Genomic DNA, 24213 nt, shown 5'->3' on the forward strand with positions numbered 1-24213 from the left:
AGGAGACTACAACTACTTGTAATCAGTTATATTAAACTCGTTTCTAGTCCACTTGCAATCATTATAACCATAATAAACATAATGTATTTTCTCAGCTCCTGCTCTAATCTGCTTTCTGAAGTAAACTATCAAAATTTCAGTTTGCCACTCAACCAAAGGGTACCGTCAACTTTGAGCAAGTACTCTCAATGAGTTACTAATGATACTAGCAAACAACTCTATGCCAATAGCTACAGTTTCTAGAATCTGTTTCTGAATGCCCAAAATTTTGTAAAGACCAGAAGTCCCAACACATGAGACAAATGAACATGATTAGCATATAAAAATCACAAGCTTAATCATGCATTGCTATTTACATATCAAGGATGTAGTGATCCATACACTACATCCTTAGGAAGATACTGAGTGTGCTAAAGAGGAAAAGTGTTCATACAATCAAAATGTAAGTGTTGATCCTGACTAGCCTTTTCATGAAGCTGGAAGTAGACACAAGATTTTTTACCCTCCAAAAGTTATATGAATATGTTACCATGTGGGTAGTAACAGTTTTTTTCATGTGTCTTAATGTTAGCTATTTTATTCCACTTGTGTTGTAGATGCAAGCTGGCAGTTTTTACAAAAAAACAAATAAGTTGTTTAAAAATTGTTTTCTTTCCACTTTTCATCATTTTATTGTTGGCAGAATAAAAAAAACACACTCAAAAAAGGTTTCACAGAGTATACCTAGAGGTAATGATATACCACAAAATCTTGGTATACATTATACAATATGCTTCTTTGTGTACCTTTCTACGCATGGACAGTTTCGGTGTATACTCATCTATTGTTCAGTCTGATCATGTATTGACTTTGTCTTCCACTGATGAAGGAATTTGATCGGGAAAAGGATTTAGTAAAAGAATGAACTTTTAATTTCTTTTTATATGTCTAAACTTAAAGGTGTTTTCATTTTCAATTTCATATTCCAAGTACTAGTATTAGAGATTTACTTTACTTAATTTTTTTTAATTCATGGTGATTTGACAAAAAAAATTATGTCCACATGCAATCAATATTATAAATCATTCATATAGTCTTAAGTTTGCACTACAAAAGAAATGCAAAAATTAGCATATATGGAAAAATACAGAATCATCAGAGTAATGCACATATCTTACTTGTATAATTTTAGCATTATATATTTACTCATTTATTGTACCTTGATCTGTCCTTGCATGGAAGCACACTTCACAGCTGAGACCTGTTGTGCCCAGGAGACAAGTGTTGTTTGCCATGCAGTGGTGGGGGAAGAAGCATGGTGCACAGGCTGTCACATTGGAACTGTCTTCAGTGGGAAACAACAAATGTCTTCAATCAGTTCATTGGCATAACCATTTAAACAATAGCAGAGCACCACTATGCTAACATTCATGTTAAACTGCATCATGGTATCTAAGTCGGAATAGAAACATCATTAATCATTGCCTGTCCAAGCTCTCTCTCCCTCTCTCTCACACACACACTCACACACACGACAAAGTACTTCATAAGTAGAGTCATCCAATAATTGTGAGCATGTCAAATCCCATTTCACCTCATCCACCACCTCTATTGGAGGATCATGAAACTCACGTGAATGAATGATTGAATGAATGAATCAATCAATCAATGTCTTTATTTCCTCCAGAGTTTCCTCATACAAAGGCAAATACATTATTTACAACACATCACTTGCAATAAACATAATGAAACAACATTTGTAGCAAAATGGAAGCACATGTTCAACTGCTCATTAATAGGTAATTTACAAATGTACAATTTGTGAGCAGTAGGGAGATTCTGTTTAGTAGATGCTTCTTTAGATTCCATATCAAGTGAGAAATGACTGTATTATGTATTCCCATGTAACATAGTCAATTGTTTCAGTTAAGTCATGTATATCTCATACCTCTTGCGTACTGTGCTGATGGATAAATGAATCCTGACAATCCTTCAAAACAACGTTCCCCATTCATGGTCCAGGATCATGTACAGGAACTTCCCTTCATGACAGGCTTTTTCTGGAAGTGGAACATTCAGTGTTAGGGTTAAGTTGATCATCTGCATCAGTTGAATTTAATGGTAACCTTGTTTCATTTCTCCTGCCCTTAATATATTTGTGATCCCTGGGGACTTTCAGATTGACTGTAATTATTTGGGAGGTCCCAGGTTTAAAACTGTGGTCTCAGGGTGACCACCGCAAACAACAGCAAACATCATATTACTTAAGCTGAAAGGGGCGTTGGTACCAGTACTACATATTTGTTACAATGTACCCCAGTTATGTTTCTGTATACAGAACAAAGTCAAAATACAGAAACATCTCATACAGCAGTATGACAGTTCTGATCAAAAAACGGATCAATGTGGAATGGAAGTGCACTCTGACTAACTATCCTGGTGCTCATTATTTTCAATGTGTTTGTCCAGTTTACTTGGACTTACCAAAGAGGTATATACGTCTTTGGACCTACCTTTAAAATACAGCACAAACTTTACAAATCACATCAAAATACATCACATGCACAATAAGTAAACATATGGGCGGTGGGGTAGCTTAGTGGTTAAAGCGTTCGCTCGGCACGCCAAAGACCCGGGTTTGATTCCCCACATGGGTACAAACTGTGAAGCCCATATTTCTGGTGTCCCCGTGATGATATTGCTTAAGAATATTGCTAAAAGCGACCTTAAACCATACTCACTCACCCCCAATTGAAGTAAATATGAAAATTATCACCGATCAGACAAATACTGCTGTTAAAACAAGAACAATAAAATTCTAAAATATATCAGCCGTGTCACTGAGATAGAGGACGTTTCTAAAGCTGAAGTAATTTGAAATGTAATCATTGTTATAGTTCAAATTCTGTCTTTCTTAGACATATAATATTCAGCATTTGAAAATTTGAAAGATAATACATGATACTTATCTGTTGGTTAATATGAAAATGTTGACATTCACTGTGTTAGTTGGAATTAGATTTCTACCTTGAGAAAGTGAACGTTACTGGTTTCTATTCAAATATACTCAGGCAAATCTTTTCCAAAGTATAGTATTTGATAATGAGTCATATATCAGATGTGTCGCAGACAAAAACCTTGTAACGTACGCGTTCTTAATACACTGGGTGGCTTGAATAAAACGCGTGTTCAAAGCTGCTATCGAAAAGAGTCTTCTGAATATGGCGCCACAGCAACTGAATGAGAGGTCATCACCCATTGGTCAAAAACAAAGCGCGGTTCCCATTGGATAGCTGAGAAACCTAAGCAGCCCGTGACCATCAGGTACACTACAACATTATCTAGAGCCATTAACATATAACAGCTAACTATGGCATACCGGGGACCTTCGTATGGGCTAAGCCTAGACTGCCAAAAAAAGGTAACCGTTTCAACATTTTTATAATTATATTTTCCAACTATTTCTAATTTCATTCCATTTTGTTCAAATTACGGTGTTAGTTGTCTTAAGTGAACTTGCAATGTCACGTCAAATGTCACTGTTGGTATGGTATGTACTGGTGCGTATTGTTTCACAGTTTTAGATATTGCTGTACGAAGTATTTCATTTTACAATCTGTTATAGGATAGCAAACATCCACGACCTCACAGAAATTAGCATATTTAAACTAAAATATAAATTAGTATTTATCTATATATATATGTGTGTGTGTTACGATATATTTTTAAAAATACTAATTTACATTTTAGTTTATGTATGGTAATTAATATGCTGACACTAAGTATGTTGTGTTTCAAACTAATGTGAAAGGCTATGACGTCAGTGATACAGTAGCTACAATTCAGTGACTAAACATCTTTTAAGGCTCAGCAGCTAGTGGTGGAGAATAGTGTGCTTATAGAATTTAGCACAGAGCTGGTTGTCAAGCGAGCACCTGAACACTGAGATAGCCTGTCTGATAGGCTTCTCACATGAATGACGGCCCATTGGCAGGTGAAACAGAACCTAGAGGAATAAATGAGCTCCTGGTCCGAGCTTTTTGTAATGCGACCTAATATATTGTAAACGAACGAGTATCGTCTGTGGCACGATAAACATTGTATACGTTTAATACATAGACTCCCGTTGGGGTCAAATCACGATGTGTTCATTAAGGAATGCATGTATTTGTGAACTGTTGAACAAATCAAGTGACTACAGATGGGGTAATATATGTTGTGCACTCCCAATATTTCACTTGGTGTTAGTGTAATGTTTTGTAGGGCATGGCGAGGACAACGATGGCACCACGTTAGATGTCGATCTGTCATGGTTGGTATGTGTGTACAAAGAAGTCACTGTGGCGAATTTCTACATCAGCAACTAATGAGAGTCTTTAGCCACTAAGCATTGTGTTGTCATTGAAATATTTAAGGTTTAAGGTTCATTACATACATATGGGTGACATAAGTGTTGTAAAGACTCAAAAGGATAAACCCATCATGACGTGCTATTGTAGAACGAGTTACATGATTACACGCACTGCCTGTTCGACTAATTCATCTAATACATTTAGAATTGTCCCTCTTTTTACGTATCTCGGAGTAATTACGAGGGCCCCGATATGCTGATTCCTTACAACATCCATCCTGTACACAGACAACAGGTGCATGTGACTCATAGTCCTCTCTGAAATGCTGAAATATCATCGACTATACATTTGTCTCTTTTCTATCATGTTTCTTCAACCTACGATTGACCCTGTTTGTCCATCGTCTCTCTCTCCATTAAAATATACCTTCAATAATCTATCTAGCGTGTATCTGATAGACGCCGCTCGTCTGCAATCTACGATAGTCCTCGTTTGTCTCCTTCTCTACAGTCTACGATAGTCTTGTTTGTCTATCTTTCTCTACAATCTACGATAGTCCTTGTTTGTCTATATTTCTCTACAATCTACGATAGTCCTTGTTTGTCTTGTTTCTCTACAATCTACGAAGGGGTTTTGTTACTTAAATATACAGTGTTGTAAGGGCTTAATAGGCACAGTATTACTCTGTGATGTTTGACTATCGTTTCTGCACCACTGAACGGGGCCGTGTTTGTCCACTGTCTCTGCACCACTGGTACGGGACCGTCTTTGTCCACTTTCTCTGGACGGGGCCGTGTTTGTCCACTGTCTCTACACTACTGGACGGGGCCGTGTTTGTCCACTGTCTCTACACCACTGGACGGGGCCGTGTTTGTCCACTGTCTCTACGCCACTGGACGGGGCCGTGTTTGTCCACTGTCTCTACGCCACTGGACGGGGCCGTGTTTGTCCACTGTCTCTGGACGGGGCCGTGTTTGTCCACTGTCTCTACACCACTGGACGGGGCCGTGTTTGTCCACTGTCTCTACGCCACTGGACGGGGCCGTGTTTGTCCACTGTCTCTGGACGGGGCCGTGTTTATCCACTGTCTCTACACCACTGGACGGGGCCGTGTTTGTCCACTGTCTCTACGCCACTGGACGGGGCCGTGTTTGTCCACTGTCTCTGGACGGGGCCGTGTTTGTCCACTGTCTCTGCACCACTGGTACGGGGCCGTGTTTGTCCACTGTCTCTGGACGGGGCCGTGTTTGTCCACTGTCTCTACACCACTGGACGGGGCCGTGTTTGTCCACTGTCTCTACGCCACTGGACGGGGCCGTGTTTGTCCACTGTCTCTGCACCACTGGTACGGGGCCGTGTTTGTCCACTGTCTCTGCACCACTGGTACGGGACCGTGTTTGTCCACTTTCTCTGGACGGGGCCGTGTTTGTCCACTGTCTCTGCACCACTGGACGGGGCCGTGTTTGTCCACTGTCTCTGCACCACTGGTACGGGGCCGTGTTTGTCCACTGTCTCTGCACCACTGGACGGGGCCGTGTTTGTCCACTGTCTCTGGACGGGGCCGTGTTTGTCCACTGTCTCTACACCACTGGACGGGGCCTCTTTGTCCACTGTCTCTACGCCACTGGACGGGGCCGTGTTTGTCCACTGTCTCACGGGGCCGTGTTTGTCCACCTCTCTACACCACTGGACGGGGCCGTGTTTGTCCACTGCCTGTCCACTGGACGGGGCCGTGTTTGTCCACTGTCTCTACACCACTGGACGGGGCCGTATTCGTCCACTGTTCAACCACTGGACGGGGCCGTCCACTGTCCACTGGACGGGGCCGTGTTCGTCCACTGCCTCAACCACTGGACGACGGGGCCGTGTTTGTCCACTGTCTCTGCACCACTGGACGGGGCCGTGTTTGTCCACTGTCTCTGCACCACTGGTACGGGACCGTGTTTGTCCACTGTCTCTGGACGGGGCCGTGTTTGTCCACTGTCTCTACACCACTGGACGGGGCCGTGTTTGTCCACTGTCTCTACACCACTGGACGGGGCCGTGTTTGTCCACTGCCTCAACACCACTGGACGGGGCCGTGTTCGTCCACTGCCTCAACGCCACTGGACGGGGCCGTGTTTGTCCACTGTCTCTGCACCACTGGATCGACGGGGCCGTGTTTGTCCACTGCCTCTACACCCCTAGAGGAGACCGTGGTTTTCACCAATGTGTTGTAGGTCTGAGACCTGCACTTCGGGCTATCCGTCCTAACATAAGCAGACACATCGTTTATAACTGGAATACTCTTCAAACCGACGTTAAGTTCCACACACTCACTACTGCAGAGTACGAATCTATCTATAGAGAGGCTAACCATCCGTCGCTAACAGTGTATCTGGTGATTGGCAGGTAGTCTTAGTGGTAATTCAACGAGCGTGATACGTACAATGTGGCCTGCGTTCCATGGCAACATAATCTGGAAAAGTACATACTGTGTTACACGTGGGCTTATGCCGTTTGTTAAAACATATTTAATTGTGAATGATGTATAAATAGATGTATAATTTAGATGAACATTTATTAACGTCAAAAGCAACAAAAGACAGGGAGGTGTATGCATCGATCTTAGCGCTAAGGTGACCGTAGCTCCCATACCTTAACACACATCGGCGATAGTAGTATAATATACTAGTCCTCTAGGGTCAGCTGATGGACCACACCGATGTCAATAGTTTATGGTCTGTGTATACATTTGCCAAGTCAAATATTCTTACAACAAAATGGAAGCTGAATTGTAGGATGTTGACTAAAGCTGTGACCATAATTTAAAATATGATGGTGTCTATTTCCGCTATAACTAGACGAGGGAGAAGTTTGATCTGGACAAGGCTAAGGAAGCCATATCGTGGATCGAGCAGGTGACAGGTAGAACTTTGCAGCCGGCATCAGGAGAATTCCGGAATGAGCGTGATGTTGCAGCCGTTCTCAAAAATGGTGTCGCCTTGTGTGAGTAAGTGGCTTTGGTTTGTCCCTTGAATATCGTTCTTGTTGTCATTCAATCTATATTTGGTAGGTATATGATATACCAATATCTAGGAGGTACAAATTCTATGTTTCCACATAGATCTAATCTGCTGGTAGCATGTTACTGAGCTGGTTTAGCTCTATGGCAAATCAAGGTTGTTAGGATGTGTTACAGGGGCTAGTTACCTGGTGTGAGCACTGACGATAGAACAACTCATATGTAGCCTCTTTGGTGTGGTAAATGGATGCCAAATATTAAAGAGAGAAAAGACTGAAAAATAGTTTGTCTTGATTGTCGGAGTGAATCCCGACATTATAAGACAAAAATATATTTAACCCCAGCTACCCGTGAACCTGCTTTCCCGGGCTTATCACTTATCACTTTTGCGTGTTGAAACCTGATTAGCACTTTTAGGTGGATGGCGGCGTATTAAGATGCTTTGAAACCTGTGTTTAACTAAAAGGAGTATCTGTCGAATGTAAAGGTCAGGGCACACCATGTGCCGGCTTGTTCCTAGGATTTGACCAAATACAGACCTATATCCTGAAATAAGCGAACACTGATGACTTTAATTAACCCACGGGACATCTATGAACACATCCAAGACTTAAGATGATTTTCAGCTTTGGGTTAAGATTATCTCAAATTGAAGCATTAGAAAAACACTTTCTTACAGACTCATTTTAGGCTTTCTTCTGCAAATGATCAAATGAATACATAAATCTGTCTGTTTAGCATACATCCATCTAGTGTTTCATTGGCCCTGTTACATAAGTTGCAGTCTGGCCCCCAGCCCGTGCCTTCACACTAGGACCCTCTCTGTTTCAGATTAATGAACAAGATACAACCAAAGTCTATACCGAAAATCCACAAATCAATGGCCCCATTTCAACAGGTAATGCTTTGAATGCACACATATCTCATAGTCATTAAAATACGTTAGTTTGCCATTCGTTGTACATAATTCGAAGAAGTAACACCGTATTTTTATGCTAGATGGAGAATCTGGATATGTTCACAGCAGCATGCAGTAAGTATGGGATGAACAACCTGGACATATTCCAGACTGGGGACCTGTACGAAGTGAAGGCCATGTACACAGTGAGTAGTCACTACGTCTATTACACAAGCACAAACCTCCTACACGAGTGTTTGCTGTGCCCTGTACAAAAGATAAGCTGTATTTTCATCAGTAATCAAGTATGTGATGACCTCAATTACGAAGCAGTAATAATATTATCTGACAAAGACAATTTTACTTACTTTAGCAACAAAGTTGTTATGTTCCTGCTGAATTTAATCTATGATTTTACATGATGGACCAAAGATTTATTTGGTACCAAGCATAGCAGCATAGGGCACATCAGTTTCCCTTTGTACCAAGCTAAGAGTATACAAGGGGTGGCTGAAAGGTTCTCGACAGTCTACTCATGATAAGTATACTACTTTTAACGTTGACAGGCTGCAATTGAACCAAAGTAGATAACCATGAAGTATATTTGTGCAAAAAGATTAGGTGTTCCCTGTTGATGAAAATAGTAAAGATTGACTACCGAGCTGTCACCAAGTATCTCAAACTCAAGCCATGTATACTTTAGGGTATGGCGCTTCTTCCTTTGCCACTGAGATATGGGACGCTGAGTTCAAGAGGGTTTTTGAGACAGCCTTTAAGATGATCCTAGATGGGGTAGACCTCGACCTACACACACAAATGAAGTGACTATGGATCATGGACGAATCACCACCTGTCAAACAGTCAATACAGTAATTATCTCTCATGAGATAGTTGAGAACATTCTGAGGAATGACTTTGGCATCACAATTGTTCCATCACACCAAGTTCCAAGATTTCTAAACAGGAAAGCTTCAGAATTATCATCTCTTATGAGCATTTGCGTCATCTTGAAGCACACCCAGCCGATTTTGTCAAGCGATTTGTAACCATGGCTGATTCTTGACTTCACTAACAGTCACGCCTTTTCCATCAGCTTGCAAGGTGAAAGCTTCAGTTTCCTGGGTTTCCAAAGGAATCCTGTTGGTGGACTACGTCTGAAAACGTCCTAGCATTAATTACCAATATTATTCTCATCTGCATAGGACAATAGCCTTAGTATATCATGACTAAAGCATGTAGACAATGCAACATGTGATGGCTACAATGCATGCAATTTGAATTAAATGAATTTGAATTCCCTATTCCACAGATATGGGGCCATCTGAGTTCCACCTCTTCCCAAACTTGAGTAAGTCATTGTCTGGAAGGCCTTATGCAAATGGTATTGTCATGTTTGCTAAAGTGCATGTTTTACACTACCAGCAGGCTTTCTAAACCAATGGAATTAAGGCATTTCTGCACTGTTGGCAGATTTTTCAACCACTCCCCAAATCACTTACCTTGGCATCAAGCATAGCAGCCTTATAGTGAACTAGTGTCCCTTGATACCAAGCACAACAACACCTGGCATGTATCAAAACATTGGTGGTTGCTGAACCGGAATCTGCTTATGTCAGTGCACACGACAGACCAGTATGAAAATGTGTCCAAACCTGTGGGAACTGTATAACATAGCAGATGCTTCATAGGATGTTGTGTTTGACTGGATTTTGTGTTGTGTTCCAGGTTGTCAACTGCATCCATGCTCTTGGGTCTCTGGTAAGTAGTTTGGAAAGGAAGACACCAATTGCAAATGTATGTATGAAGTGGCTGATAAAATAAGCGGGTTCCAAATTTGCACTTGTTTTGGTAACTATATCCTAAATCATGAAAATCATGAAACCTAAGTCTTCGTTTATAGTCGTATCCAAGGTATCATAAGAAACCAGCTTTCCATGGTAGAAGAAATACCGCTGTCAAGGGACCTACCTTGGCTGGAGCAAGGTTGTCAAAAACTAATTCCTTTCAAATGCCATCCAAACAAAATGTAACAACCAGAACTGGATGTGCAGAAGCTAATGCTAATGGTGAGCTCTCATACTCAAAGTCTGAAGTGTTATCAACAATGATAATAACTCCTTATTGCCTTATTTCCTGAAACTTGTTTCTTATCAACAGGTTTAACTTGAATAACATTTTTTATAAAACATCTGTATGTTGTGTTGTTACTTCACAGTGGTCTTTCCAAGCGCTTCTAAGAAGGAGTTGTCTCCCCTGACAGGTTCGGGGAAAATTAATAATTTTTCCATAGGATAGTTTGTGTGAAAGGCACTCTGGGATTCCGGGGTAAGGGTGGACGGGCCTTTACATCAAGTGTTAGAAGTAGTACTCTAAGAATGCTTATCCTTGTTGATGATATTTCAGAATTCTAAGAATACGTCCATGTAACACTTGATTGCAAATTCCACGTAGGCTTGTTGCCACAAGAGAACCCCATAAAAGGCTGAGTATCTGGCACCGGACTTATAATAGGTCGGCAACTATAGTACTGTCGGAAATAGAACAAAAACTGTTTTTAGGCTGTTACTCTGTATCCCTAAAATTTACACAATTGCAAATAGCATATGTCGAAATAACCCACTTCGGCCTAACTGGGCGTTCAGTGGGATACGATATCCAGAAAAGCATGTTTACTCGTAAAATCGGGCAAAACTCAGAAAAAATACGAATAGCTGCTCAAAACAATAGATCAGACTATAGATGGCAATTAGGTCGCTCAGCCAGGTATGACGACGGACCGCCGACTCACCTGGCATGAAATGCACGCGCTGCCTACAGGCACAAGGGGTCATCTCAAAGATATTTTGTGCTTTGTCCATGTGTGTTGACTATGTCTCATCTACTGATTAACATCTTACGTGTCTTTCTTTCATAAAGTTTATGTTGAGATATGTAAGAGAGTATGATACCCGAAAACCACAGAAACGCATCGTAGTATATAGGTGGCATGACCACCCGAAGATCGACAGGACTGGATATTATTTGTAAATTGTTATGACGTGCTGTGTACCTCCCCAGTATAATTGCCCTAAAGGATTATCTTATCTTAGCTGATATCTCTATCACCAAGCCCGACCCCAGGTTTTGCTTTTGAGGCGACCCCTCATATCTGTTTCTTTTTATAGTGACAGTGAGACTGCATGGTAGCTACATCCTTAATAGTTTCGGCATAAAAGTTATTATTTTTGACGTCAGCTATCGTTTATAATGAATCTTCGTCTAATTTCAAATTGGGCATTTAAAAAGTGTCCTTTGTAATACAATATCGTCGCACACTAATTTGCATAAAGCCATGGTCTGTTCCAAATAAGTCTTTTTGGACATAAAAAAACCGCATTGCTCATTTCTGCACTAATTTCCCCTCAGTAAAGTCCTTTTTCTCCGTTTCCTATCTCTCTACCACTGAGACTGTAGTTAGGCCGAACTTAGTTTAACAGATATTTCACACTTTCACATATCAACTACATAAATTGTAGAGATAAATGAGAAAATACAGTTTTTTTTCTATTTCCGACAGTACTATAGTTGTTTTGAGATGTTGCAAACAGAGCTATGCTCAGTTACTCCCATTTGTTTGCTTTCTGCCTGAAGGCGACTGAATGAGGTCCATACTGTTATCAAAATCTTGTCCGGGCGCTCTTCTCCAGTATATGTTGATATGGACTGGTGCTTTTAGATCCCAACAACCTGATGCCGCCATGTCCTCTAGATGGGCTCCCCAGCCTGTGAGGCATCCGTGCAGATATGGCGATATGTTGACAGCATCCTGATTGGCGTCCCCCTGTATGACATTGGTGGGGATCATCAACCAGACAAGGACCCTGAACGCTAGCTCTGTATGTGTTATGACAGTCTAGCTGTTCGCCCCGTTGATGATTAATCCACTTCTGATGATATCTGGGATGCAGATGTTCTCGGAAAGTGAACCGTTCTTCAATTTTCAATATCAGGTGTGTGAACTTCAGGGGTCTAAAAGCATGCAAAAAGTTCATTGTGCACAAAGTGCTCATGCCCATTCTCTTCCCACAACCTCTATGGGAAGAGAATGTCTCATGCCAAGTGCAATTCGTGACATCAATTTTCATGCAAAGTGCATTGCTATGTTTATTTAGGGTTATTTATATAACTTTTTATTAAACTTTGATTTGATGCAATTTTATGTTATGCACAGTTACCTTTTTTTTCGTAAGTATATGTAAGCGCTCCCAAGAGCGACATCCAGTGTCTCAGAATGTGGAGAGAATCTGCATATTCTCGTCTCCATTGATGTTTGGTGACAGGAAATCGTCGAGGTATCCGTGAATTCTGCAGATGGAGGTATGCAAGCACTGGGGCTGTTATCATTGTAAAATGCCATGGAGCAATTGAGATTCTAAATGGGAGGACCTTGAATTGGAATAGTTGGGAAAGCATAGATATTTGGGCTTCTGAAGGTGATATCGAGGACCCATTGGGTATGACTTCAACGGGGGTCTCTTAGGGAACTGAAGACTGAATCCCTCTTTGATGATCTTGAGGATCTATTTATTGGTAATGACCTTCCAGTTGAATGGTGATTGACAGTCCCTGGAACACCTTCACCTGAAACCCTGGCATCTGGTCTCTGATACCTAGTGGAGTCATGGAGTGTCAATAGGAATTAATGCCTGGCTTGTCGAACCTCAGTGACGGAAAGGGCTCATTGAATCCTCTAGGCTGAGGCTTGGGCTGAGACTTGGGCTTAGTAGCTGTAATTGCATACAACATATATTTATAAGAGAGAGAGAGAAGGCTTGAGAGTGGCCAGACAGTTTCCTCGACATCATCGGAGTTACGCTTAGATCTAGCTAACAGGGAGGAAGTAAAACACCTTCGAGTCAACCAGAGCCCCCTGACGGTCCAATTCCTCAGCTGGGATAATCAGGTCAGGCAGGGTCTCTCAATGCACTCCCAGCAGTTATCGTGAGGGTTGTGGTGGAACATAAGCATTTTCCACAATACTTAATAGCTGTAATTGAATACAAAATATATTTCTTGCTTGTAGATTTACCCATTTTATAATAAGATCAACTTTGGAAATTTTATATTTTTTTTCAGAGAATAAAAGAGCACATGTGATTGTGAGCGCCATAGGAAAATTATGAACTCTCCCGAGCCTGTTAGGGGAGGCAACTCCTTTGGAGAAGCAGTTGTGAAGACCACTATAGAAAGTAACACAACACATCATTTTTGATGTTTTAGATTTTTTTATTCAAGTTAAACCTATGGATCAGAAACAAGTTCCAGGAAATAACTCAAGTGTTACAGAGACATGTTCGTAAGAATTATGCCTTGTCTTGTAGGTTCCACTTACAGACCCTCCCCAGTTGAGCAAGGGAGTCACATTGGAAAAATATCAGTCATATACAGTTTAAACTGGGTGGTGTTTAGGGATGTGTTACATATGATATTATAACTTCAGGCTCGGAAGAATGGTTTTGAAGACTCCCAGTTTGGTGTGAAGTTAGCCGACAAGAATGAACGTAAATTCACTGAAGATCAGATAGCTGAATCAAACCGGGTCATAGGTCTCCAGTATGGGAGTAACAAGGTGGCTTCTCAAGCAGGCATGACACCCTACGGACTGGCTCGGCAGATCCTTTCTCCAAGCTCTCCTACAGAAAGCCAGCCTCCTCTGTGACCATCTACAATCAGGCTTACAATATCTTAATGACAATGAACTTCCTTGTGTCTGCTCATGTGTCACTGGCGAAGTGTGTAACCTTTATAGGCAGCAAGTGTGCCTGTCTCCAGTCCCTTCACAGGCAGCCAGTCTCCATTTAACTTTCTACAAGCTGTGCTTAATCAACAAGACCCAATGTGAGCCCCCAACACAATGCCATCTAAAGAACAGATGATAAAAGTTTGAGTGTGACATGGATATTATGCTTTACAGCTTAGTTGCAGATATTTCATGGCTTAGCGATATTATCATCCTTAACCAAAATCAGCAACAAGCACTGATCTGATGTGACATTCAGTATTTGTTAATATCAATATTTTCAAATAAAATACTATACTGGTACTTAAGTTACGATGATCTATTAAACATTTAAGGTGAAGGTTGTGACAGGGGGCCGACAAGGCTTGAAACTGTATGCCTGCAGTCTCAGGTAGGGCTTTACATTGCATGCCTGCAGTCTGTCATATAATATACCATAAGCAATAACCTTACATTCACCAAATTAACACAACAAAAATACTGTTTGAACATTTATTTTACAATTGCAAATGCATTGTCAATGACTGGAACAACCAATCGGCATAGAGTACGGAAGTTTTAGAGACAGATGAAATAAGACAGGATATAGAGCAGACTAAGAGGAAAACAGGCTACAGAACAGTAGAAGCATGGTACTGTACAAATACTTTCACACACTTGTCTACATTCACAACTAATTACACATACAACACCATATTCATCAAATCATACAGCCAGCTGTCAGATCACTGCATAAAAATCATCCTGTCACACAAAACAAAAATGAATTAAATATGTTAAACACATAAATGTAGAAGTATAAAACAGAGGTGGCTACTAGCAGTAACTGCAACTGTTTGCTGGCAAGGGCAAAGAAAATAATCTCAATACTGGGAACTGATGCTGTATTAATGCTTCAAAACAAAAGCATGCAATGCCTGCACCCAAGGGTCTAATACAAATCCTTCATGAGTGAGAAGGGGATGAAGATGTTCCTGTATACCTCCACAGGTAACACATGACAAGAGCTGCAGCTTTGGACATTATTCACAGAGTAACAGGTCACACAGTATGAGATGATTTTCATTGTGTACTTGAATGTAGGAATGTGATATCATTAAAAAGCATAAACAATTTAGAGCCTGCTTGTGGGGCCACAGTAAATCCCATTATTTACTCTTTTTGTCTCTCTGAAAGTCATCAATGTAGGTTACCTTACCTACATCAAGAGAAGTTTATGACATATTGTGCCTCATGTAGACTATGTACTATTGGCAAGTTAACTAGTGACAGAAAATGAACACACACATAATGATCTTACTTACACATTATGATTAACAAACCTTCAGATAATAACAAGAAGGAATATTAAAGCTATACAATGATGTCAGGTAAGGAAATACTGAACGTCCTACTGTGGTACTACAGTGTATTTATAACCAGCAGTAGCAGCATGTGGACATGTTTCATCACATACGTACACAATGACAAGTGATGGGTGTGAATACTGTAAATGTTCACTGGTTGGCTGTAGAGATGAAGGTGGCACTCACTCCATCACTATACAAGAGAAGCACAGTAAACCCTGCTGGAGCTATTATACTTCTCCAAATGAACTAAAACTAAAGCAACTCTACATCTCACTGGAGCGAGCTGATGTTGATATCAATTGATCATCGTCCAGAAAGTCTAACTGAACTTAAGTGACTCGGCTGCACAAGTTTCTCTTTTTGGTGAAATAGAGGCTAAAAGTCACTGAGATGTGAAGCCTGGAACAAAATGTCTGTCTGGGAAAGCATCATATAAAAACACGCTGTTTAAATATAAAAACAGTAAGCAGAAATGACATGTCATCATGAAATATATCAGTGCCGCCAAAAGAGTGATGATATTTCTTCATTAAATAATCGAACAATATACTACCATTAATATCAAGTCAGTTACATTGTGACATCACAATGATACATTTTTGGATTAATTCAGAACAAATGGTCCAAATCACATCAACTGCTTCATGCATGGAATGTGTGGTGTACTACTGAATCTCGTACATCAGGCTGGAGAGACCGGTGCTTTTTGTACAGACAGCAGAGAAATAAAATAGAATGAAGCAGCCATACAAAACAGTTTGGACTTACGTTCTATATCAAATTGAACATGTCCATAAATACAGCAGAGCCCTCCAACAGGAATCGGTAGAGGTACCAGACACACGCAGCAATGCAATGGGTCATATTAAACAAGGGGACAACTTAATCTGCAATACCTTTATTGGAGTATTACATTATTAAATAGCCATCTGCCCTGATTAATGATTCACAACTCTAAGGGCAAGATGACTGGCCAGTTAATTTATTTCGTTCATATGCATATTACACCATCCCACAAGCATAAACACACTATCTGAATGTGTCCACTTATATTGGGTCACACAAGGGAACTTAAAGGGAGCATCAGTATTCAAGTCATATCACTGCATGCCAGCTTGATGTGATAGGAAACACTGATGCAGAGGACACAACTCCAACTATCTGACTGCATAACTTACAGAACTGCACTGTAATCAATCTTTGGCATTACATTTTATTTAGAAAATATCCTCTACAAGAAATGTTGTTTTTCTTCAACGCAACCCCATTCATCCTAAAACAGTTTTATGTAATACTGTACATAAAGCATATGTCATGATTTACTGTTTGAAGTGTCCATATAAATATATGGTTAAGCCATATTTCTTTTTAGTAATAATGGACATAATTTCAAATCCAAGTTGCCATACACAGCATTTCTATATGATACTGTACATTCAGATTTGATGTAGCTGGGTTTATGGCCATTAACAAAGTCCATACAGATCATGGTGACCCCACAGACACACAGCTTCATATGTGTCTACCACCATCCTACGTGAAACAGGGGATGCTGAGGAGATGCAACAGTCCTTACTTGTCCATATTCCCAGTCTGACTGTCAGCAAATTAGTCTGAGTACAAAATTAGACTCAGTAGCGTTGATCCAATTTCTGGCGTTTGCGATAGGAGTCAGCATAATGTCCCCCGATGCCTTGCGAATGTTGCCCTATGATATATTCACCTTCTGGGCTGGGTTCTGGTTTTGGTAAGAGAGAACTATAACTTCGCTTTTGACCAATTGGCGTGCTCTGAAAAACAGAGAAATCAAATATTTATTATTGCCATACTTAAAGTGCTTTTTCAATAGAGGTGTGACGATACAGAAACTTCACGATACAACATGATATGTATTGTGATATCTTGGAACGATACGATTCGATGCATATCAGGATATGCTATCTTTATTTTCTTTAAAAAAGTATATTTTGACAGAAAGTAACAGTGTACATTTTGACATACCCGTCAATTCCTACTGAAAATTAACAATTTAAGGTCAGCGATACAAATAACGATATGAAAAGAATTATCTATATATTCTCCTTAGATAAAGTATGACTATTATCAGTACTGCAATATATCGTCTAACAGCTCTAACTTTCAAATAATTAGTATAATAATGACATTACAGATAGTATACTTGATGATTTATTTCAACAATGAAAAGCACATACAAATAAAAAGACATATTTTATGCAGTGTAAGTGGCAGTGTAATACATTGTGCAAAAATTCAACTTATATATTTTACCATTTGACATTCATTTAGGGGCAGTGGTGTGCTCTATATTTCGATTTGTGTTAGACTGAGACAGAAAGATCTGCAATGTGCTACAAGGAGCAGATTCCAGAATCATCTGTCTTTGAGAGTACTGTAGAATTTTCTGGCATCTTTTTCTTTGGTATAAACTAGGAGTTAACTCCTGCCTCTGTCTCAAGTTACCAGAGTACAAGCACAGTGTGTGATGATCAGTATAGCCTTCCAGGCCTATCTTCCAGGGTTCACTTCTATTGCTGAGAGGAGAATATTACCAACACTGTATTTATTCCTATAAGCACTGCTCTTGTAATATATTAGCTTTCAATATGGACTGCCACTCAGTCTTGTACTGCCATTGTGATACCACTTTATCGGTTGTGAACTTAGTTAAGTTCAGAATACAAGTGTTAATTACAGCACATTTCTTTGTTGTTTGTTGGTTTCACACATAGTTCTCTTACAGCCCGATTGCCAGGTAACTATACTAGCCACATAAAGAAACTGTGCATTGTCAAAATATTATCCCAGTTGATAAGTACGATAACAATGTCAAAGGTACATATAAACTTTAATGGAGGGATCATGAGACCATAACAAGTTGGGAGAATTTCAATTGAAAAGTCAATCACAATGACGTCACGAGTCCAAAAGCGGGACAGGGGTCAAACGACCATATCACAAGCTCAATAACGGGTATGTCCAGCATCGGCATTGAGAACAGCAGTGCATCGATGACGCATATAGCCTATCAAACGTGCAAGGAAGGCTTGTGGGATGTCACGCCAGATTCTCTCAAGTTCTGTTGCAAGGTCAAGGACGCTATCTGGCGGATGAGGAAGACGGCGTAGACATCGATCCATCTCGTCCCAAACATGCTCTATCGGGGAGAGATCCGGTGAATTTGCAGGCCAAGGCAGTAAGTCAAACGTTGTGGTGTTGCAAGAAATCCATAGCAACCCTTGCCGTATGAGGGCGGGCATTGTCCTGTTGGAATGTTAACCCAGGGCCATGCAGAAAAGGAATGGCCACAGGTCGAAGAATCTGATCCCTGTAGCCCACACCAGTTAAGTTGCCCTGAACAAGCACCAAAGGAGTTCTTTGGCGTGCTGTTATTCCACCCCAAACCATCACAGAACCACCACCAAAGTGATTCCTCTCCAAGACACAGGCCTGTGCATAACGTTCTCCCACGCGTCTATAGGCACGTTGACGTCCATCACTATGTGAAATGTTAAACCTGGACGCATCTGTAAAAACATTTCTCCACCAAAACAAGGGTCTTCGGACATGATTTCGGCACCACATTCGGCGAGCTTGTCGATGACGTTGTGTCAGGATAGGCCGTATGGCAGGACGTCGTGGTCTGATCCCGTGATACGGCGAAGTCCTGGGATGGTTTGGGCAGTCATCACTGCAGTCTGAAACCTGTGGCGAAGATGGGTCACCCATATCCATCTGTCCTGTCTTGGCGTTGTTACACGTGGACGTCCAGAACGTGGCCGATCGATGACGTCATTTGTGTTCTGGTAGCGTCTCATCAGTGCAGAAATGGTGTTCCGGTGGCAGTGGAAATGTGCAGCCACTTGTCGTTCAGACATTCCCCCACGGACCATCCCAATGGCCCCATGACCTTGTGCAGACGTGAGCCTTGGCATGCTATGCGTTTCAATAGCCGTTTAATTTTTTGAACAATCGCAAGGGTAGGAGTTGAGCTTTCCAAAGTGACAGTATTGTGTGGCATTCATTTGCTCTGTTTCTCTTTCCCGGAATGCACGTGCAACAACGTATTGCATGTCTCAAGGACGAACCCACTGACGTCACGGAACAAAGCACGTGCAAGCATGTTGGATACATGTCACTAATCTCTGAGTTTAATTCCTTATGTGTCTACACAGGTTTTATAAATTTAGATTTTAAATTTTTGTATGCACAGTTTCTTTATGTGCCTAGTATATTTAGTTTCATCTTGGGAATCAACACACAACATTCTATTCCACTGAAATTTAAGCAATAGACAGAACTAGTAAAGCACTTTAAGTGAAGGATATATACTAGCTAAATCACAATCATGTGTTGCAAGTTTGTGATGAAAGGAAAAAAAAGACCTAAAGGGAAGTAGCACCAAGAGAAGATATCTGCATATGTTGTATCAGGATATAAACTATTTGCCAGGAATTTGCCAGTATTCCCATATCATATCATTTCATTTCAGGTTCTATTCACTTTCAACAGGTTTGCTAGTTGTTTGGGTGAAACATTAATTACTTCCATATTGCCCTTACATGTATCATGACTCATATAATTTATCATTTCAAAGGAATTGTGATAGGCCACAACCATTATTCAGTGAAATCATTAGCTGTTAAACATGTCACATTATGTGAGTGGAATCTCAGTTTCTGAGATGTAGGACACTTTTGTGTTTCAAACATTCCTGATCTTAGTGCCTTGAGTAAATGGGAGGCAGAAATGTAGCTCTGTTGATCATAAATATAATCGGCTCCCTGAGCTTTTTGTATTCACAAAGAACAATCCTTAAACAATTTTTAAAGTGGAGTTTATTATTATGATCATAACTTTGTCACATTATGTGCCCACACCCTTTGATAAAGTTTGAAGATTTTGAATGAATTTCAAAGTCTCAATTCTGAATATATCAAGTATTTTGCTATGTTGTAATGAACAAATACGGGAAGGGGTTACAAAGAATTATCTTCACTCATCATAATAGTTTGTTGCCTGGATGAAGTCAAGGTTGTGAGGTCAAACAAAAGAAGTGATGAGTTTGAGCTTTAATGTTCGTAAATAATTACAGTTATCCCTCGCCATAATGTGGGTCTTGGGGTCCATGTGTGACACCCCCCCCCCACGCTATACATAACATAGAATAAAGGCCAAGTAAAATGGTAAAATTCCATGGACAAAGAAGAACTACTATTTCGTGTATTGTGCCCAGTCAAAACCTTGTCATATAGTCGGAGGTGAAAATACAAAACTTTGTAAATGAAAATAGATATGAGTAGAGAAACCTGCAATCAAACATCACTATATATGATAATTCAATTGTCGCTTCCTGTTATTCAACTAAGCCAGAAATAGCAATCAGCTGTGTACACGTTTTTATCCAATCAACTGGAGATTCAGTTAAAAAATAATACCAAAGGATTTCTATTCCATTATCAGAAAAATTTATATCTTTAGCAGATATTTTAACTGGGATAATTTATATCGCTATCGTATTAGTATAATGCATGTTTTCTACATACATATTTAACATAATAATTAACATAGGCTAGGCATTTTGTGTACGTGGCTGGATACATTTTACGTATAGAACAGTTTGACAAGTCACCGCTGACTTCCCGCAGTACATGCCACTTTGGTTGTAAAAACAAAATGTTGGCAAATAATCGTCAAATATGACTTCAATGAGTCAATAACACGGGTCTAGTGGTCCATGGATGATGAGGCAACAATAAGTTTGTGATTGCTGAGAATAATGTGAAATTGGTGCTATCACAGAAAATCAGACAGATGGGTACATGGAAAGCAGAAGTAGTACGAGTATACAATGAGGTGATGCATTTCACACACGTTTTCTCTGATGTTACTGTCAACAGTTTTAGTGAATGAAAATGGGACGAAATGTAATCAAATAAAATGAAATCAAGAAGATCGTTTAATTATGTGGTGGACTGAATCACAGCAAACATCGTAAGTACTCGGCTGATGGCATGTCTTTATGATAAAGTTGTCTTTTATAAGTGATGCTGTTCATGTGATTATTTGAGAAAATCCTGAATGTTTCTAAAGCATCTGTAAACCCATTATATGAGGACATGTACAGTGAAAACCTATTTTAATTTCGATCCGCATTGAATTTCGCTAGTTTACAACACGATTAACCTGAGCAAAAACAGTGGACTTGTTGATATGCTATTTCCGATGCGAAGATGTGTGATCATTGGACAGCCTTTTTTTATGGGAGCCACAGATTACCCTGTGGTTTATCCGAATCTGGGGTACCGCGATGGGCGTTATTGTGAGGGATGACTGTACTACAGTTGTACATACTGGCACTTTGATATGGTGAACAGGAGGAGAGGGGGTGTATGCAGAGGACGTTCCTGCTGGTGTTGGGAGCAGGCCGCCAGAACCTGTGTAGCTCATGGATGTTGGGTCGCTGCTCTGTGCGCTGGTAGCAGCCTGAAAACAACAAACCAAGTTAAGACCAGACACGACTAGACAGAACTGCAGGACATAATTCAACTTCAAACAAGTCTTTTCTGTATTAACTGCCACCTTTGCTAGCAGGTGATATTAATATATATAATATATGGCAAATGAACAAAAATATTCTTGTTCAATGAAAAGAATAACAACTGAACAAAAGTTGAAATGAAGTCTTTGTAACACATTTATCTATGTCTGCCACCAGTCCACTTACTAAGAAGAGAAGGTCATATGATTGACATAAAACCACAAAAGACGTCATGGTAGGCATGTATGGAATTGAGAATATTCCCAATAAAGAAAGCTAGTAACAGAGCTGATTTGTCTTTCTTTCAAAGAACACTTGAGTGTGTGTCAGCTTCGTGAAGACTTCTTAACAAACTATATATCATGGCATGATGGCAAACAGTGGACAATGATGCGGGTATCAGAAGCTTACAACTTTGGAGTCACACACAAGCACAAATCTGGCACAAAGATATACTGCAGGAAACACAATGTTTATGGAGGATTGCACGGAGCATCTTCCCATCCTGAGGAGGAAACACAATGTTTATGGAAGACAGCAGGGAGCATCTTCCCATCCTGAGCAGGGGAGCATCTTCCCCATCCTGAGGAGGAAACACAATGTTTATGGAGGACAGCAGGGAGCATCTCCCCATCCGAGGAGAAAACACAATCCTGAGGAGGAAACACAATGTTTATGGAGGACAATGTTTATGGAGGACAGCAGGAGCATCTCCCCATCCTGAGGAGGAAACACAATGTTTATGGAGGACAGCAGGGAGCATCTCCCCATCCTGAGGAGGAAACACAATGTTTATGGAGGACAGCAGGGAGCATCTCCCCATCCTGAGGAGGAAACACAATGTTTATGGAGGACAGCAGGGAGCATCTCCCCATCCTGAGGAGGAAACACAATGTTTATGGAGGACAGCAGGGAGCATCTTCCCATCCTGAGGAGGAAACACAATGTTTATGGAGGACAGCAGGGAGCATCTCCCCATCCTGAGGAGGAAACACAATGTTTATGGAGGACAGCAGGGAGCATCTCCCCATCCTGAGGAGGAAACACAATGTTTATGGAGGACAGCAGGGAGCATCTTCCCATCCTGAGGAGGAAACACAATGTTTATGGAGGACAGCAGGAGCATCTGTTCCTGAGGAGGAAACACAATGTTTATGAGGACATCTTCAGAGGAGCATCTTATGGAGGACAGCCATCCTGAGGAGGAGAAACACAATGTTTATGGAGGACAGCAGGGAGCATCTTCCCATCCTGAGGAGGAAACACAATGTTTATGGAGGACAGCAGGGAGCATCTCCCCATCCTGAGGAGGAAACACAATGTTTATGGAGGACTGCAGGGAGCATCTTCCCATCCTGAGGAGGAAACACAATGTTTATGGAGGACATCAGGGAGCATCTTCCCATCCTGAGGAGGAAACACAATGTTTATGGAGGACAGCAGGGAGCATCTCCCCATCCTGAGGAGGAAACACAATGTTTATGGAGCATCTTCCCATCCTGAGGAGGAAACACAATGTTTATGGAGGACAGCAGGGAGCATCTTCCCATCCTGAGGAGGAAACACAATGTTTATGGAGGACAGCAGGGAGCATCTTTATGGAGGACCCATCTTCCCATCTGAGGAGGAAACACAATGTTTATGGAGGACTGCAGGGAGCATCTCCCCATCCTGAGGAGGAAACACAATGTTTATGGAGGACAGCAGGGAGCATCTTCCCATCCTGAGGAGGAAACACAATGTTTATGGAGGACTGCAGGGAGCATCTTCCCATCCTGAGGAGGAAACACAATGTTTATGGAGGACAGCAGGGAGCATCTTCCCATCCTGAGGAGGAAACACAATGTTTATGGAGGACAGCAGGGAGCATCTCCCCATCCTGAGGAGGAAACACAATGTTTATGGAGGACAGCAGGGAGCATCTCCCCATCCTGAGGAGGAAACACAATGTTTATGGAGGACAGCAGGGAGCATCTCCCCATCCTGAGGAGGAAACACAATGTTTATGGAGGACAGCAGGGAGCATCTCCCCATCCTGAGGAGGAAACACAATGTTTATGGAGGACAGCAGGGAGCATCTCCCATCCTGAGGAGGAAACACAATGTTTATGGAGGACAGCAGGGAGCATCTCCCCATCCTGAGGAGGAAACACAATGTTTATGGAGGACAGCAGGGAGCATCTTCCCATCCTGAGGAGGAAACACAATGTTTATGGAGGACAGCAGGGAGCATCTGTCCCATCCTGAGGAGGAAACACAATGTTTATGGAGGACAGCAGGGAGCATCTTCCCA

At 41.1% G+C, this 24213-nt stretch overlaps 3 protein-coding genes across 5 annotated transcripts in view; 1 reads left to right on the top strand and 2 right to left on the bottom strand.

Moving 5' to 3' along the window:
* The window catches only part of LOC124286244, a 40013-nt gene extending 36806 nt beyond the window's left edge, over positions 1-3207 (bottom strand). The window contains exons 1-3 of one of the 3 annotated variants that reach the window (XM_046722600.1): positions 3129-3207; positions 1928-2039; positions 1199-1327 (exon numbers count right to left, since the gene is read on the bottom strand). In XM_046722600.1, coding sequence (XP_046578556.1) covers positions 1199-1327; positions 1928-1994 — 196 coding nt within the window. In that variant the 5' untranslated portion in view covers positions 1995-2039; positions 3129-3207. Of the gene's footprint in view, positions 1-1198; positions 1328-1927; positions 2042-3075 lie in introns of all 3 variants that reach the window. The other 2 variants (XM_046722608.1, XM_046722592.1) reach the window with 2 other exon arrangements.
* A 101-nt stretch (positions 3208-3308) lies between these two features.
* On the top strand, positions 3309-13937 carry LOC124286279 (calponin-2-like). The gene is made up of 6 exons (XM_046722638.1): positions 3309-3400; positions 7175-7323; positions 8167-8233; positions 8335-8439; positions 9959-9991; positions 13713-13937. The coding sequence occupies exons 1-6, from the start codon at positions 3350-3352 to the stop codon at positions 13929-13931; spliced, it is 624 nt and encodes a 207-aa protein (XP_046578594.1). The 5' UTR covers positions 3309-3349; the 3' UTR covers positions 13932-13937.
* Positions 13938-14490: 553 nt separating this feature from the next.
* Positions 14491-24213, bottom strand: part of LOC124286267 (ribonucleoprotein PTB-binding 1-like) — a 56518-nt gene continuing 46795 nt past the window's right edge. The window contains exons 13-14 of the mRNA XM_046722619.1: positions 21734-21865; positions 14491-17151 (exon numbers count right to left, since the gene is read on the bottom strand). Of these exons, the coding sequence (XP_046578575.1) occupies positions 16993-17151; positions 21734-21865 (291 nt within the window). The 3' untranslated portion in view covers positions 14491-16992. The remainder of the gene's footprint in view (positions 17152-21733; positions 21866-24213) is intronic.

This window comes from Haliotis rubra, unplaced genomic scaffold, assembly GCF_003918875.1.
Source record: "Haliotis rubra isolate DU_JTF1 unplaced genomic scaffold, ASM391887v1 Scf110, whole genome shotgun sequence".
Taxonomy (NCBI): Eukaryota; Metazoa; Mollusca; class Gastropoda; order Lepetellida; family Haliotidae; genus Haliotis; species Haliotis rubra.